Source organism: Lactuca serriola, chromosome 1, assembly GCF_051521515.1.
Source record: "Lactuca serriola cultivar US96UC23 chromosome 1, Lser_US96UC23_V15, whole genome shotgun sequence".
NCBI classification, from domain to species: domain Eukaryota; kingdom Viridiplantae; phylum Streptophyta; class Magnoliopsida; order Asterales; family Asteraceae; genus Lactuca; species Lactuca serriola.
In genome coordinates this window covers 93917077-93934846 of record NC_136408.1, presented here as the reverse complement: position 1 = coordinate 93934846, position 17770 = coordinate 93917077, and the positions used below count along the sequence as shown (strand labels likewise).

Genomic DNA, 17770 nt, shown 5'->3' with positions numbered 1-17770 from the left:
TATGTGGATTGTGTGGGGTATGCTCTGTGGAACTGACTAAACATTAACTTACAGTTTGTTGATTTGTTTTAGGTACATCTGAACCTAAGAACAAAGGCAATGCTTGATGGCGCGGCATGCACTCTTCGACATTTGATTTGATGGGACACTCTGATATTTGAAATAAAATGTTGATGTTATGGATTTTGAAAACAATTGTCATTGTTACTTCATATTTTATAAGAATATTTTCTTTAATTAAAAATGAAAATTTTATTTGAAAATTTGGCTCGTTACACCATTTAAGTAATTTAGTCTAAAAAAATAAATATTAATTAAGTCATCTTTGGAGATGTCTAAGAACTACAGGAGACGATATATATGTTATACCTTGATAATGAAGCACAATTGGAACCAAAATATAAATAACTCAATATATACTTGTTGTCTCTTTAATTAAAGTACAGCCACACTGTCAGCGGAGTCTAATTTGGCACCTAAGTAATTCTTTAAGATATGCATAGGGTGATGGGGGTCACTTTAAAAGAAGATTCGTATCTATGGTGGAAAATATATGTATTTATCTGTAATAATTTGTTTGCAGCAACGAGCCGACTTGGGAGCAGTAGATAATTTTCTCTAGACAAAGATAAATTAAAGCTACTAAAAAACTAAACTTTATTTCATTAAGATAACTTGCATCAAGAAAACAATACTAGTACGAGTTATGTGGCTAATTTGGCCACTATTGATGATCAAAATATAGGAGTGGGCATCGTTAGATTCTGCACACAACCTTTGGTTGTGGCTGGATAAAGATCCTCCAAGTTCCATAAGCCATCCCACAAAGTAAAATCCTCGTTCATGGTGGTTTCCACCACATGTTGAGAATTGTTAAACACCAAAGGATAAAAGACACTTGGTATTTCATTATTAACCATATCTTGTTGACTCCAAGTTACTTTGTTATCACTTTCCTCGAGCAACAAAAGCACCCTTTTCATGTCTTCATTTTTTTGTAGAAAAAGTTGTTTTTGTTGTTCTTGTTGAAATTTTTGTCTTTTTAATAAGCGCGTTTTTAGCTTTGCTGACTCCTCTGAACTCATTATTCCCCCCTTCTTTTTGAAATGAGTTCTCCAATAATTCTTGATCTCGTTATCTGTTCTTCCAGGTAAACTTCGTGCAATTGTTGACCACCTACAAACAAATACCATATGTTTCATAAGACATATGTGTCAAATTGTCAATTTGTCGACATAGATAAGTCTTGAAGAAAAATACCCGAAGGACTCACTCACCTATTTCCCCATCGAGCATGTAGTTCAAGAATAATTCTTTCCTCATGAGGAGTAATTCTGCCTCTCTTTAGGTCTGGCCTAAGATAGTTCACCCACCTTAATCTACAGCTTTTTGCGTTCCTTTTTAGCCCTGTGAACACATAAGATCCATGAAATTACAACATATACATACTCATGCAAATTAACGTGTGGTTTTCCATGCAAGAAAAGTTTATATATGATCAGAAAGAGAAAGATATAAAATACCTGTAAGTTTGGCCACAGAGTTCCATCTTCCTTCGCCATGCAGTTTGACATGTTCAATAAGCAACTGATCTTCTTCAGCAGTCCATGGACCTTTTCTCCAAGACACTAAATGCTCTTCCATATTTATGTTTCCTAATGCATTTAGTGTTATTACTTTTGTGCTGTAAATATCTTACATAACGCACATATTTATACCAATATAAAACCCTTGTAAAACCATCATCATGCAAACTCATAAGGGTCTCTGTCAAAACCATCCCTTCTTCCATATTCACTTAATATGCATCACCTTACTAAAGTAACCCCACCTGATAAGTCCACATTTACTAAAATATCCTTCGACTAAGTTACACCCCGTCTTATTTAATTTTCTATAAACAGTTACTATTTAAAGGCCAGATATAGCATATAATTTGTTAACTAAATACAATTTTTCCATATGATATATCCGTTACAAAATATAATTTGCCCAGCAAATCATAAAGGGTACAGCAAAAAACGTTGGAAATATTTACCTTCTTGGATGCGATTTGTGAGTCTCTCTACAGAGGAATGCAAATGAGGGTATTGTAGGAAATGAAAATTGTTTACATGTTCAATTAATGTAGATGTAATTTAATATTACGAAAAAGAGACAAAAGTAGCAAGTTAAAAGGGCCAAAATAGTTATATATTAATAGAGGCTAATGAGGTTTAGACATGTGTTTTGTTGCTTACTGCTTAAGGAGATAAATCTCGGGTGATCACTATCGATCTAATTATATTAAATTTAATGATTCTTATTAAGTAATGGGGTGATTAAAATATAACTAAAAAGTAATTAATTAATTTCTAGAAACGCTATATTCCACACGTCACCAACAGAACACATGGTGATTCATAACACGCTTTAGAACTTTAATTTACTTTAATTTTGTGGGTCCGAAGATTTGTTCTTATAATTGTTTTTTGGGGGAAAAATGTATCTTGCTCTCTTTCAAATAATCAAAAGTATGAAATGATACAGATGAAACTACCAAATAATTCAGATGAAAGATAAAATAGGTCATCAATTTTCAAGGCCGTAAGAAAGCCTAGCTAGCAGCAATTCTTGGTCCGCGAGACGATATGAGACCGACATGAAGACAAACATGTTTAAATTCGAGTTCGGATTTGCAAAAAAAAAAAGTATCTGGTTGACACGTGACCCGTTTATGTTTTAAACTTAAAAATAAATTTATATATATATATATATATATATATATATATATATATATATATATATATATATAGAGAGAGAGAGAGAGAGAGAGAGAGAGAGAGATATTCATATATGGATTGTACGGACGTTTAAACAGTACTATTCTGTGAAAATGATTGATAAAATTTATTATTTGGTAATATGAATACGTTCAACCTCACCTAATTATTATTATTATATTCATTTTCACTAACTAAATTGTTTATAAGGCGATTAATTATTATTTTTTCTATTATCATTCTATGAGAATGTGTTCTTAATAATTGTATTCTGTAAGAATGATAATTAGTGAAAAAAGATGTTGAGAACAAATCATAGTTTCACATTTCTCAAACTCAAGTTATAATTTGTTCAAAACACAAGTCAATAAAAATGTTTGACAATATCTCAGAATCCTCAGTTACATAATCTCTAGCTGGTATGTATAATCAACCAGGTGCCTTCCCGTGATCTTGAGAGGTACCTGAAACACATTTCACACAACAATGTAAGCACGAAGCTTAGTGAGTTCCCCAAAATATCACGCACAAATAATTAGCCTCTCATGGCTATATCTCGATAACGACCCTTCGGTCATGTGTCTCAGTGAAGACCATCCGGTCTCACAGCTCGGGTCGGACCCTCCAGTCTGGTATCTCAGTGAAGACCCTCCAGTCCCATAACTCGGTTTGGACCCTCCGGTCCTAACTCAATAAGGCACAGAAATAATATACATCATAAATCACAAAGACATAATGTATAATATCACATAACTCAATATAAGCACATAAGACCCTCTAGTCAATAACTCAAATAAGACCCTCCGGTCAAACAGTATTACCACTCGGGTAAGTATGGTGAAAAGACTCACCTTGCCTAGTAAAGCAATATATCCCACACTCGAACTGCTGGTCTAGACTTCGCCTCTCCATGGCCTCTAAAATCCACAACTTGACCAAAACTCTAAAGTCAGCAGTAAAAGATGACCCAACTCGTCGAGTGCAACTCATGAACTCGTCAAGTTCCTCAGTGCTCAGTAAATCACAAAAACCCAGACTCGTCGAGTTGCTAGCCAACTCATCAAGTCCATGCATAGTCCAGAAGATCGGGGAAAACCCTATCCACTCGTCGAGTTTACTCTAAATCCAAAACGGGAAAACCCGACTCAACTCGTCGAGTTGGATGCCGAACTCGTTGAGTTCTTCAGCCATTACACATTAAACTCATTCTAGTCGATTCCAATGCTCCAAATTCTAGATCCAACCTCCTAAGATGAAGTTACCACGTAAAATTGCTAATTTTACGATCATGCAAGGCCTTACAAGGAAAAAAAACACCCAATACTAAGCTTAAGAAGGGATTTAGGACATGAAGACGGGTCAAAGCTTCATATAGCTTGAGGCTTTAGGCCTAAAGGGCCTAGTAGTGTCCAGATCTAAGATCTTGGCTCCATAGCATGCTCACAACCATTAATGACTCAATGAGAAGCTAGAAAGGTCCATAAACTCTCTAATGGAGAGATCTAACAAACAAGTGATCAAGGTAATGACTTTTTACCTTCAAATGATTGTTACCACTGAGATGATGTCGGATCCAAAGACTCCTTCTTATTCCAAGCCTTCTACTCTTCAAGGAATGCACCAAAACACACCCACCATTAGCTCTAAGCACTCTCAAATGGAAGGTACTCGGTTAGGGTTTGTCTCAGGGTGATAAATTGATGAGGGAGGTGGGGTAAAGGATTTAAATTCCTTTAAATATGGTGCAAGCCCGAATAATTAGGGTTTCATCAAACAGACTCTACTCGTCGAGTCCAGTCCTCCGAGTCGACGAGTAGACTTCATATTCCACGCATCCTGATCAACTCCTACACGACGAGTCGGGACCAACCAACTCGTCGAGTAGGTCCTCTGATGTGAATAAAATTCTCAAGTTCCACATCCAAGAAATCGAGGTGTTACATCATGAAAATAACTATGCACTCACCTGATTAGGTGGAAGACTCGCTGGATAGCCAGATCCTTGATTAACGCTTTAGTTTTCCATTAAAACGACATAAATACAAATATTACTAAGGCTTACTATTTGTTCGTATTTATAAAGTTTAATCGTTATAATGTTTTTCTCAAATTTATCAATAATCTCAAAAGAATATAGACTTATAGTTGATAAGGAACAACCAGGTAAGATCGTATTGGATGTAGGATCTATTCATATATGGAGATACATTTTTTGGAAAATCCCCTATAAACACCTCACGGATCAAGCCTGGAAAATCACTCTCGTAAGTAGATCAATTAGTATAACGACTGGTATTACTGGTAAATCTTATTTATAAGTTCATAATAACGCCTACAAACATCAGTATAAGTTATACTTAAAGTACGATAATCATAACTCAACTTACAGGTTGTTTAGCAAAAAAAAACTTGGAAAGTCGCAGATAGAACTTTGACACTAAACCTTCTTTCTGTCGGTTTTCTGTCGCTACAGCACTTCGTCAGGAATACTTCGGGGCTCAAAAGGCCACAATTTTAGAAAGAGACAAAGTTTTATAGAGAGAGAAACTCAAGAATGGAATGAGCAAAAAAAGAGGGAGGTTTGGCTCGCTATTTATAGAAGCCTGGACGGAAGGCGCATCGTGCCTTTTACGGGGTGTGTTGCGTCTTCATCTTAGGGCCCAAGTTTTGTTCATATATTTCACATAGGAGCTCCGTTTTGGACGTTCTTGATGGATTTCAAGCAAAACAACAATCCTATGGTGTACATGCAAACCCTAATAGCTTTTTGGATCTAGTTTGTCTAATGAACATGCAATTGAATATCCAAAGCTATAAACCCTAGATCTATCATAAAAGAACTGAAATAAGGGTTTAGTAATTACCTTTGATTGTTATATTGCAATAACAATCAATTCCTTGCTTTGATTGGCTTCAAAAGCTTATTGCCTCAAGTGTTGCACCTCTAATGGAGTCACAAACACCACTAAGCAACTTGGATGAAGAGGAGAAGAGAGGAGGCTGCCCAAAACGTCTAGAAACCCTAGAGGAAGACTTGTCCACGTTTTTGGGGCTTAAGGGTCCTTTATATACATGTAGGCTATTAGGGTTTTCAACTAGGAAACCCTAATTTGACTACTTACACTACTAAAAAATTTGGTTTTAGCTACCAAATATTTCCTACTAAATTTTTTTGTTGGAAATATTCATCTAGTTTCCTACATATCTACCACAAAAGTGTAATGCAACAAAATTCCAACAAATTAACTACCGCAGTAGACATCCTAAATATTCTATTGGAAAAGTGTAGCTATTTTCCTACAAAACACAAACGAACATGTTAATTAATATTTAAAATCAATATTCTGTTGGAAATTCGTAGGAAAAATGATAGCCGGAATTGAAAACATTTTCCCACGTTTTGTCTTTGATTTTCCCTCCTAATATTTATAGCTACTTTCTTTTTTTACATTTTAATATATATCATATAACAAAAATAACAAACATTTGTTACAAAAAAACTAAAAACATAGAATTTGAATAAAATTGGAAAATAAAACTAAAATTATGAAGTTATTTACATTAAAAATAATAAAAAGATAAAAAAAAACTACAAAACAAATAAAAAAAATAGAAGTTAATAAAAACAATAGTTTCTAACATATATATATATATATATATATATATATATATATATATATATATATATATAGAGAGAGAGAGAGAGAGAGAGAGAGAATTTTTTCTTGTGAATCATCTTACAAATGAATCATCTAATGATTCATTTTATTTGTTCGCGAAAAAAATATGTAGAAAAAAAACTTCTTACCTTCCTACCAAAAATTTCCTTCTTATTTGATCTTGACTCATATATATATATATATATATATATATATATATATATATATATATATATATATATATATATATATATATATGAAAGTTATACTTTAAATAAACACTTACATAATATAGCTCGGATAATACGCAGTCACAAATCTCATTTCTATCGATATGAGCTTTACAAAACCTTTGAAGTCTAGTTCGGTTTTGTTCAATATTAAAAATTAGATTAGACTTTAAATAAAAAAATTACATATATAGATATATAGCAACTTACTTCTTTGTAACACATACTGCTATACGTGTTTGACCCCCTATAGTTAACTATTTTTTGTTGTTGGTGATTTACTGTGTTCACAGTTAAACGTTTTTTATGTTTCTCGCTTAAAAAAATTTGAATTGCATTCTCTCAGTTTATTGGATTCATGTCAACAGGTGGTGTTACCCTTACTTCTGCGATACTCGACTCCCATCCCACTTTCTTAAAATAGTTTTTCGCATTAGCTTTTCTGTCTCTATAACACTTAGTCAATATCGTTGTAATGCCTGTTGGAATCCTAAGTCGATGAGGACTTGGAGACCAAACAATCTAATTTATGGAAAGTTTAGTTTATGGCAAGTTGGTCATAAGTTTCCTAGTCTAATACAAGTTGGTTTGTTAGGCTATATATACATGTTCATGATCGAGTTTATGATTATGAGAACAGATTGTAAAAACATTGGTTTTGAGTGATTTTCCATTTAATCAAAGAGTTATTTTGGTTATTTGTTTTGCATTCTTGTTTTCAAAACTTTAATGCCTTCCTACAGCAGAACATGTCGGCGATCCTAGGAAAATGTATATTCCTCATTTTAACCATTTTGAACCCAAAACGAGAATTTGAATCAAGCCAAGGTGATTTGGAGACATGTCATGGGTTGGTTTGGTGTTTGACACGGATCTCCCTGCACCAATTTCTATAAATTTCTTATTAATTAATTATAAATTTCTTATTAATTAATTAAACCATCTCCCTACCTAATAAAAGAGTAGCATATTCGCCACGTGTCAATCAATTAGAGCTTCACATTAATTATTTGCTACTTGTCATTCTAAGGTTTTTCCTCATTAATTAAATTTCCACTAATTCACTTCTCCATTTTGCACATATCAAACACATCAACAAAAAATTTATTTGTAATATCTATTGCCTAATTTATTAAATTATTAATTTTTTTTTATCATTGCTCAATAATTACCTTATAATTTAATTAAAATTATTTTTACCTTTCTAATCCGTAGTGCCCACAGGTTATAAACTAGTTAGTTAATAAATAAGCTAGACCCCAATAAAACTTTTGCCTAGTTAGTTGATTATTTTTGTCCTTACATGTAACATAAAAGAACCTTATAATTCATATTAACATTATCGACTTTTGTAACTATGAATATTGTCTTCCAATATTATTATGAATTTGATACAAATGTTTTACAAATTTGAACATAAATTTTTACTTTTCATACAATTTTTTTAAAACACTTAATATTATTTTTTATAATTTATTTATACAACTGTTTTTTGCATTTATATTTTATAACCTTTTATAATTTGGTCTAAACATTTTTAAAATATTTACAGCTCGGTCCAAACTTTTTTATAAACTTATGTTTTTCACGTTAATGTACTACTTATTTAGATAATTTATTTTTAGATCAAATTAGAAATTACTAATATAAATTTTATTCAAATTTTTATCTTTTTATAAAATGAAATGCATATGCTAAAGGCTTATTTAAAAAAAATAATAAATAATAATAATAATAATAATAATAATAATAATAATAATAATAATAATAAATAATAATAATAATTAGAACTAGAGTTTGTAAAAAAAGTTACAAGAAATTGTAAAAAAAAATAATAAAAAAATAATGATAAATAATAATAATTATTGAAGAAGTTTAAAAAGAATTGTAGAACTAATTATGACATAGATAATAAAATATTTTAAAAACCGTTTGCATCAAACTGTAAAATGTTTTTAAAAAAGTTGTACAAATTTTAATTTCAAATTTGTAAACATATTTGGACAAAATTCGTAACATAATTTAAACTTGGCCAAAATTGTCAAAGTGAAATTGTGGACCATTTTAGACCATTTTATAATTGGTTACCTCTTTGGTAAAACGAACTGATACTTAACATGATGTACGTGTATGATGTAACAGGTCATTTGTATAATTACATAGATGGTTACCTCTAATATAATAATAATGTATTTATTAGTCATTAAATTACAAACCGGATAAATCTTTTTCCACACTGTTTAACTCTTATTTTATTTATATATTGAAGTGGATTAGAATATAACTGTTGATTACAAGAGTTACAATGATGATGGGTGTTTGGATGTTATCAAGAACTTTAGGTAGGTAATGTGGAAGCATACTCACTCATTGAACCTTTGAATCATTTGAATTTTACTTTGACAAATTCTCTTTCAAGGCAGGTATCAAAGCAATATACACGAAGGATTATTATATATGGATATTTACATTTACAACCCTTCAAATCCTCATTTGATTTAATTTAGTCCACTTTAGAAAGAGAACACGTTTGTTCATATTTTGTGATAAGTAAATTTAACCGGAAGATTTATAATTTTTTAGATTTAGCTTTTTAATTTTTGTATTTTAATTATTTAGCAGTCTTTTACTTTTCAAAAAAAAAAACATAAGTTGTATTTGAATAAAAGAAAGGTAAATAGCACTAAAGTTATTAAGCTTACATAAAAATTTGATTTTGACATTGCGTTATTTTTTGTCTCAAACTGAACATTGAGATTCCAATTTGTTACAATTCTGACCACTTGACCGGTCAATCTGATTGTCAGATGACGTGTCAGTTTTGATGATCTGGCATGGCATGCTGACCTGTCAACATTGAAAAGAAAATTACACAAAAGACACTAAGACCATCTGCAACCCTTAACACTATATTTTTACACTATACCTATAATTATAGTATAAAAGATAGTGTATACACTAAAGTCCTCCAACCTATTATATTATATTTAACACTAAAAAGAAATATTCTATGTATATTGCTCTTTATTCAAGACTATATTTAATGTCACACTAAAATCCAACATTATATATAGTGTTACTCTAAAAGCAAACACTATATATATAGTGCTAGGTATAATGTACGGTTAGAAATTTATAGTATAAAAGTGGTTTTGTAATATAAGGTTGGAGATGCCCTAAGTTTTCACATTTTTCAAATTCGACACTAAGTTATGATATTTTTTTTCTTTTTTTTTTTTAATTTTTCCATTTTTTTGTCCCAAATTGACATCATTTTCTCCAATATTAATAATTTTCTATTTGAAATTGTATAAATAATTTCTTTTACATTTAAAACCGTATAAATATATTTTTTTCATTTAAATGCCATATTTTTTTGTATAAATACAAAGCTTTTTTACATTCAACCCGTATAAATATATTTTTTCAATTAAAACTCGTATTTTTCATTAAATACGCAACTTTAATATGAGTTTGGAGGTGTCGAATACACAGTCACATAAACTAATGTGATATTAGGAACACAAAGGTACGGGGGTCGTTTTAATTACCAAGAGTCGTTCGTTGTATATATTCATGATTTTTGTTGAAAAAAATTATAATTTACTAATAATGTATGAAAAGTATGGTTATAATATGTTGGGTTTTGATATGAAATATAAGTTTGTTTTTCCTAAAAACCAACAACGGAAGTCTTTAAAAATAACAAGTTTATTTTTAGTTCATAACAAAATCAAACCATCATGGATCCATTTATAGAGGTTAGAATGAAACAAAAACAACCAAAGAGCTTTTAGAATGATAACCTTTGAAGCCTTTGAATCTACTTGGTTTTGGGGTGTTGATTAAGATGGAAAGATCAAAGATTATGATCTTCTCTACAAGTATCCATCATCAAGATTAAGGCATTTGTAATGCTAGTTCCTTTTTGTAATACTTTGTTCTTTAATCCTTTAAGTACTTAAAATTAATCACTAAAGGAAGACACAAATTAAGCACCAAAAGCCAAGCAACAACTTCAAAAGAGTGAAAGTTCCAAGATCTTTCATGCCCACGGTTTTGGTGAAGAAAAAGGAGGAAGGAGAGAGTGTTTTTCTTGGCCAAAATGCATGCATCATGCATCTCTTATATAGTCCATGCAAGGTAAGGGTTTTACATTAAAATAATATAAAACAACTCTTCTCTTTTCAAGAAGCATGGGGCAAGGCATTGAGGTTAACAAGCAACCTCCATAATATTTTATTAATTTTGGCCATACCCTTTAAAATAGGAAAGATTATTCAATTTTTATAAACTCGATGTTTATAAAATACAAACTTTGTCTTTAGGTAAAAGACAAAACAATCCAACAAGTCCAAAAGGTTGTGCATGACTTATTTATTCATACCATATAAAATAATAACTAGTTATACTCTCTTATAATTATTATTTTCATAAAAAAATAATTACTCCTTAATTAAAATACAAGAATTGACATTATTTATTAATAACCACATTAATAATAAATATACAAAATGTGTCAACTTGATGAAGGTGTGACCCTATAGGATCATATATTATTAGCAATATCACTCCATAATGATTCTTGGCCATATAGATTCAACAATCTCCCACTTGCACAAGATTCATTATAGACTGACATAGATAGTAGCTGACGTCTAGCAACAGGTTACTACCATAACAACATATGAAGGGTATCATCTCATCAACAGCCAATTCCAGGAGCTCTAAGCTACAATTGTTACTTAAGGTGTGGCATCAATTATTCCATTGCCTTAAACATCATGTTGACATGATATATGGATCGCGGTCAATCTCATTTAGTGTTTGACTTTGAGTAACGCCTTAGATGTCTAACTATCAATGAATAAGAGGGAAAAATCCCATCTTGACAACATACGCCCATCAATGTATTTCATGTCATACCCAACTATGGCCCTTATGACTGGCTTGTACGGAACAACGTTAAACCATGTCAAAGCACAACAATCCCTACACTTCAAGTCCCAAATATGTATCTTAGGTATAAGAATACAAAGATACAACCTCGATCAAAACATCACTCTTGACTACGATCCATAAAGCGATTTGATGCGGGTCAAGTCTAATACTTATTCTCCTAATCAAGTACCTATGAAGTTAGTAGCAACTTATGTTATTCTCATCTCCATTAGAATCCACCAATCCACTCAGATTAGTCTTACCTCATAGATGCTCCCACAACTATGAACTACTATGGACATTTAGAATAACCTATTTATTCAAGGATTTAAACATTCTAATATAGAACACAACAATTATTCAATGAAAGACTCATATCCAATATATCAATTCATTACAATATATGTTGCTTATACTGTTCCAATATCCAAATACTAAATTTTAATCAAATATATCTACTGACATCAACAAGCCCCTATAGCACCAGCTTGACTTTCTTGCTTTAAATAATAAAGGATCTTGTTAAGTAGATTTGACAAACTTGATTTGTATAAACTTTACGAATACAAACATTTTCAGTTTTTCATATATAAAGAAAACTATTGAGAATGTATTAGATACTTAAATATGACTTAGATATTAATACTAGCATAATTGGATTACTCATAGTCATAATGAACTATACATTAAGCATCTTCGTATGTGGTTCTTCAAACCACAATGTACTCTAACTATGATGTGTAACTGTAATGGAAACACTATCCATGTATCTTGCTCTTCATTCATAATGAGGACATGCTCGATTGTGATTCAGAATCATCTTAATCTATTTGAAAGTTTAGCACATGTGTAACAACTTTAAACATAGCTTTCTTTCAAATACTCCGTAGATTAGGAATATTTATCTAGTTCTCGCAAGTACTTTAGAATGCTCCTATAAGTCACACAATGACTTGTTCTCGGATTATACTGGTATCATTCAACATCCTCTAAGCATACGACTTATTTGACCTTTATGCATAATCATGACATATATGATTAATCCAATTGCAGGAACACATGGAATATAATCATATTATCTAGTTTAAAAACATTTGCACTAGGATTTTGCTCAAAATCGTGTCATATGGTATTTGACAAGATGACTCTGTCAGTCCTTTATCTTAAGCTATTTAAGATCCTTGACAAGTAATACAATTTTACTTAATCATTTAAGTTGTCATGATCTATCTATATAGATCCTTATTCCATGAATTAGTATGTCAACTACATATAAGGTTAGGAATGTTATTGCGCTCCCACTAGCTTTGTAGAAAACACTAGAGTCATTTTGATTTATAACCAAATCACACTATGTAATTATCTTATAGGGTTTAGGTCATTTGTGGTCACTTAACTTTTGGTTTTGTGCTCATTTGGTCACTTAACTCTTTTTAAGTTTTAAAAGGTCATCAAACTTTTGTCTTTATGCTCATTTAGTTACTTAACTTTTGGTTTGATCACATTTAGTCACCTAACTTTTAAAATTGTGCTAATTTAGTCACTAAACTTTTAAATTGTTTTTAAAAGTTTGGTGACTAAATGAGCAAATTTTAAAAGTTAGGTGACCAAATGATCAAAAATCTAAAAGTTAAGTGACTAAATGTGACCAAACCAAAAATTAAGTGGCTAAATGAGCACAAAGTCAAAAGTTTGATGACCTTTTAAAACTTAAAAATAGTTAAGTGACCAAATAAGTACAAAACCAAAAGTTAAGTGACCAAAAATGACATCACTTGTTATATCTTCAACATGAAATATCATTCATCTGTAATCAGTTGCTTATTTCTTCCAATCATCAGCACATAATATCAATTATTAGTGTCACTTTAAGTATAACATACTCAAGTAAATGATGTAAAAATAAATAGTTCTATCATATAGAGATCTGAAGTCTTGTCCAAGTCAGACTTCTTTAGCTCGATGAGATTAGAAATGAAATTTCTCTTTTAGTGTGCAGTTTCTTCCACAGTATAAACAAACACTAATAATTGTTCATTTCTTGATTTATGGGTTTATGTTGTATTTCCCTTAACCGAACTATAAGTCTATTTCAGTACACAATCTCTTAGACTTCCTTTATTCAATGCTTGAACAACAGAGTTTAGCAAAGTTTCATTTAGTATTTTCAATATTTAGTCTTTAAAAATTAATACCTTTTATTATTTCTTAAAACATTAATTTATTAAATTCTGGGATCCAAGTAGTGAAACAAGTAAATGGTTAGGTGACCTTTATCCCATAAACATAATAAAACTCTATAGGTATCGATTACCAATTGCATACGATATTTAACTCCTAGATTATGGGATCCTAAACAACTATTGCTTAACTTGGCATGTTTATCCCATCTTTTCCTTAGACCTCTCATTCTTAGGTGACATTTATCACACAAGATTTCGATCATGTCATCCTACTTGAAACAACTTGTAGCACTATAACTAACCAATGACAAGGTGACCCTTTAGAAACCAGAAACTGCAAAAATTACACCGACCATCATAATCCAATCCTAATGACCAGGTGACCTTATGATACTAACACCATACAAATGATAACGAATGTTCTTCAAAAGACGGAAATGAATTGCATTTTGAGAAAAGGTTTTATATATGTGTTACACTTATAGTTTATAAAAACATGGTCTCATGAATATTTCTTGGCCAAAATGCAAGCCTCATGCATCTCTTATATAGTCCAGGCATGGTAAGGGCTTTATATTAAAATAATATAAAGCAACTCTTCTTTTTTCAAGAAGCATGGGGAAAGGCATGGAGGTTGACAAGCAACCTTCATAATATTTGATTAATTTTGGCCATACCCTTTAAAATAAGAAAGATTCTTCAATTATTATAAACTCAAAGTTTATAAAATATAAACTTTATCTTTAGGTAAAAGACAAAAGAATCCAACTAATCCAAAAGGTTGTGCATGACTTATTAATTCATACCATATGAAATAAAACTAGTTATACTCTCTTATAATTATTATTTTCATAAAAAAAATTATTCCTTAATTAAAATACAAGAATCAACATTATTTATTAATAATCATATTAGTAATAAATATACAAAAATGTGTCAACTTGATAAAGGTGTGACCCTATAGGATCATATATTATTAAAAATATCACTCCATAATGATTCTTGGGCATATAGATTCAACATAATATAATATGAGTATAATATACTTGATACATATTAAGTTTGTTATCTATAAAGTTGGTGTATTTAATTACAATTCTTCCATTTATTACATATAATCCAATTAAAATACACCAACTTTATAGATAACACACTAAATATGTACTAATTAAATTATAATTGTATTATATTATAACCGTATTTTTCATATATTATTAGGATGTTGTAATTTTTTCCAACAAATCAAGAAGTATATCTATAAGAACCAAAAATCATGAATATATACAACGAGCGGTCCCTTGCTAACTAAAGCGACGTGCCTACCTTCATGTTCCCGGTATCACATTTAACTTTTATGATTGTGCATTCCACATCATCAAAATCATTTTCAAGTTGCGTATTTAATGAAAAATACGATTGTAATATAACTAATGCATATTTTGTAACACTCGTGTTCCAGGTACCTTTCATTCTTGGCTCTAAGTTTAAAATCTCTGCAAAATCGATACTTACGCGGAGCATACCTCCAGGTACGTCAGGCGTAGTTGGTTAATGAGCGGTGGTATTTCTTTCGAGTACGATGGGCGTACATAAGAGTACGCAGGGCGTACTCTCAAAGATTTCAAACCTTAATTTTTAGGGTTTGGACCTTATTTAAAGAACTTAATGGCCTCAACCCTCTCCTTACCTCCAGCCTCCATCCCTCTTAGCCCTCATATCGAAACCCTAATTCTTGTATGCAATTTTTTAAGCTTTTTAGTGATATTTTGGAGTTCTTTGTGGTGAAGGAGGACCTTTAAAGTTGTAGTGTTACCCTCAAGCTTTAGGATCCAAATTCTTCTTATCCCTGTGGGTCTTATGGAGGTATAAAGTTCAAATCTTGATGCTTGCCTTGTTAGATCTATTTAGGTTGCAATTTATGACCTTTTGTCCCAAAAATCTTGGCCTCTTGAGTATTGTCTACTCCATAACATTTGAGTTGTCCTTTCAAGCATTTTAGAGTCTTTAGTGCCATAAAAATGCAAGCTTGGTCCTTGGTATTCTTCCATGCAAGATTTATGGAGTTTTAAATAGTTATATGAGTTAGGGTTTTGGTTTTGGGCTCCTTGTAGCCATGCAAATGCATAAAGTTTGCAACTTTGTTATTTTAAGATTTATTAGGCTTAGATTTGAAGCTTGGATGTTAATTCTTAAAGCATTAAGACATTAAAATAGAGTTTGGATTTTGTGGAAGAACACACTATCATTTTCAAGGAATAATGGCATATATTTCTCATACAAAATGCTTATGAACTCATCAACTTAAATATTGACACTTTTTCAAAACCATTTGTATTCTCAGGGAATCGGTAGACAGGTACCCACACAAGTTTTGTGAAGATGCAGCGTAGCAGTGTCACATCTTATATTTTTGAAGTATGTTTTTGGAGTCAAACAAACGATGAATCGAACTTATCAATGTAAATATTAAATTATCAATATGATAGTTATAATGCTTTGATTTCTATTATTTAATTGTTATGATAGTGTACATGACGTCATTCGCCCCTGGACGTTTCCGCAGTTCCGGTTCGAGGGTTTGACAACTTGGTATCAAAGCATTGTTTATAGTGAACTAAGTATATCAAACCATGTACGATACACAACTATAAATACAATGGGGCTAAAACGCTCTGACTAAAAGTATACTTTTAAAATATAAGTATTTTTATAAAAGTATACATACCTACATGCATACTAGAAAAGTGTCGTAATAAGAACCATATAAAAGTATTTAGATAAGTTGGACATTGCGGTTAAGCCTAGGTTGTTATGTAATCATATCTGGGATGAAGATAGCCTAATCAACTATATTTATGCGAGATATGTATGTTGTTTAGCATAGGGTTGGTGTATATGGATTTAGGGTTACAACTTAGAGGCTTCAGGATGGTTCTTGAGGAAAATGAGGGTAGGTGTGAAAGATAGTATTGGGCCAGTATTACTGAAAGCATAGGATTTGTATTTGAGACAAGAACGGTCTTGGAACTTCTAAGGGTCTCATAGAGATGAACTTTCCTTGATATTTTTGTTGATCGATTGTATGTTTGTATTTTAGTCAGTGTTGATCATGGTGTCTACTCGAGGATAAGCTTCTGGATCTAGTTCGAGCGTTGGTACCAAACCCATTGATGAGTGGTTGTGCGGGTTTATCACTTCTGAGATCACTCACGATATCATGGAGGTCACCCCTGTAATTTTGGTACCATCAAGGAAGGGATTAGGGAGCTTCTAGATGAGCTACTTGTGGCCCTTTAGGCAGAGTTCATGTCAGGTCAGTTAAGTGCTCAAACTCCCTCATTTTTGGAGTTCAAGGCTTGTGGAGCACCGGAGTTCTTGGGGCCAAGGACCCTATTGGCAGCCACCGATGGATCACTAACATGGAGAATGCACATCGAACGAGCTTCTATCCTGAGGGGGAAAATTGTGGTTTCCTCCTTCCTTCTGAGAGACTGAGCCCGTGATTGGTGAGAAGAGGTCGGTCATGTTGTGGGGACTGAGGCGGTGGCGACCATGTATTGGGGGAGTTTGTGTCGAGATTTCATGATGAATTTTCACTAGCATTTGAGGTGCAACAGCTTGTAAGGGTGATTCAGGACCTTCATTAGACTACTAAGACCGTGGTGGAGATCACCACCAAATTTTATGAGAGGGCCATGTTGATTCCGCGGTACATTGTGGATGAGGAGATGAAGAAGACGAGATATCATGACATGCTGAAAGATGAGATCATAGATTTTGTGAGCTATTCGGGGTGCAAGACCCTGAATGATATGATTGTGAGTGCCCGAGAACAGGAGATCGAGTTGGAGCTTTGGAAGAAGTGCAAGCCACAGCAGGTGCAGAGAGTTGTGGGTCAGGCTAAGAAGCCTAAGACTTCTGATTCATACACCAGAGGTCAATAGGGTCGGAGCTATTGCGGAAAGCCGCACGATGGGGCATGTCGAGCAGTGGGG

The 17770-nt window shown here is 32.1% G+C and overlaps 1 protein-coding gene across 1 annotated transcript; it reads right to left on the bottom strand.

The window, feature by feature from the left end:
• Window positions 1-593: 593 nt before the first annotated feature.
• Window positions 594-1672, bottom strand: LOC145070107 (MYB-like transcription factor EOBI). Its single transcript, XM_079017053.1, has 3 exons — window positions 1524-1672; window positions 1278-1407; window positions 594-1176 (listed from the first exon to the last, which is right to left on the bottom strand). The coding sequence occupies exons 1-3, from the start codon at window positions 1642-1644 to the stop codon at window positions 735-737; spliced, it is 693 nt and encodes a 230-aa protein (XP_078873179.1). The 5' UTR covers window positions 1645-1672; the 3' UTR covers window positions 594-734.
• Window positions 1673-17770: the final 16098 nt, after the last annotated feature.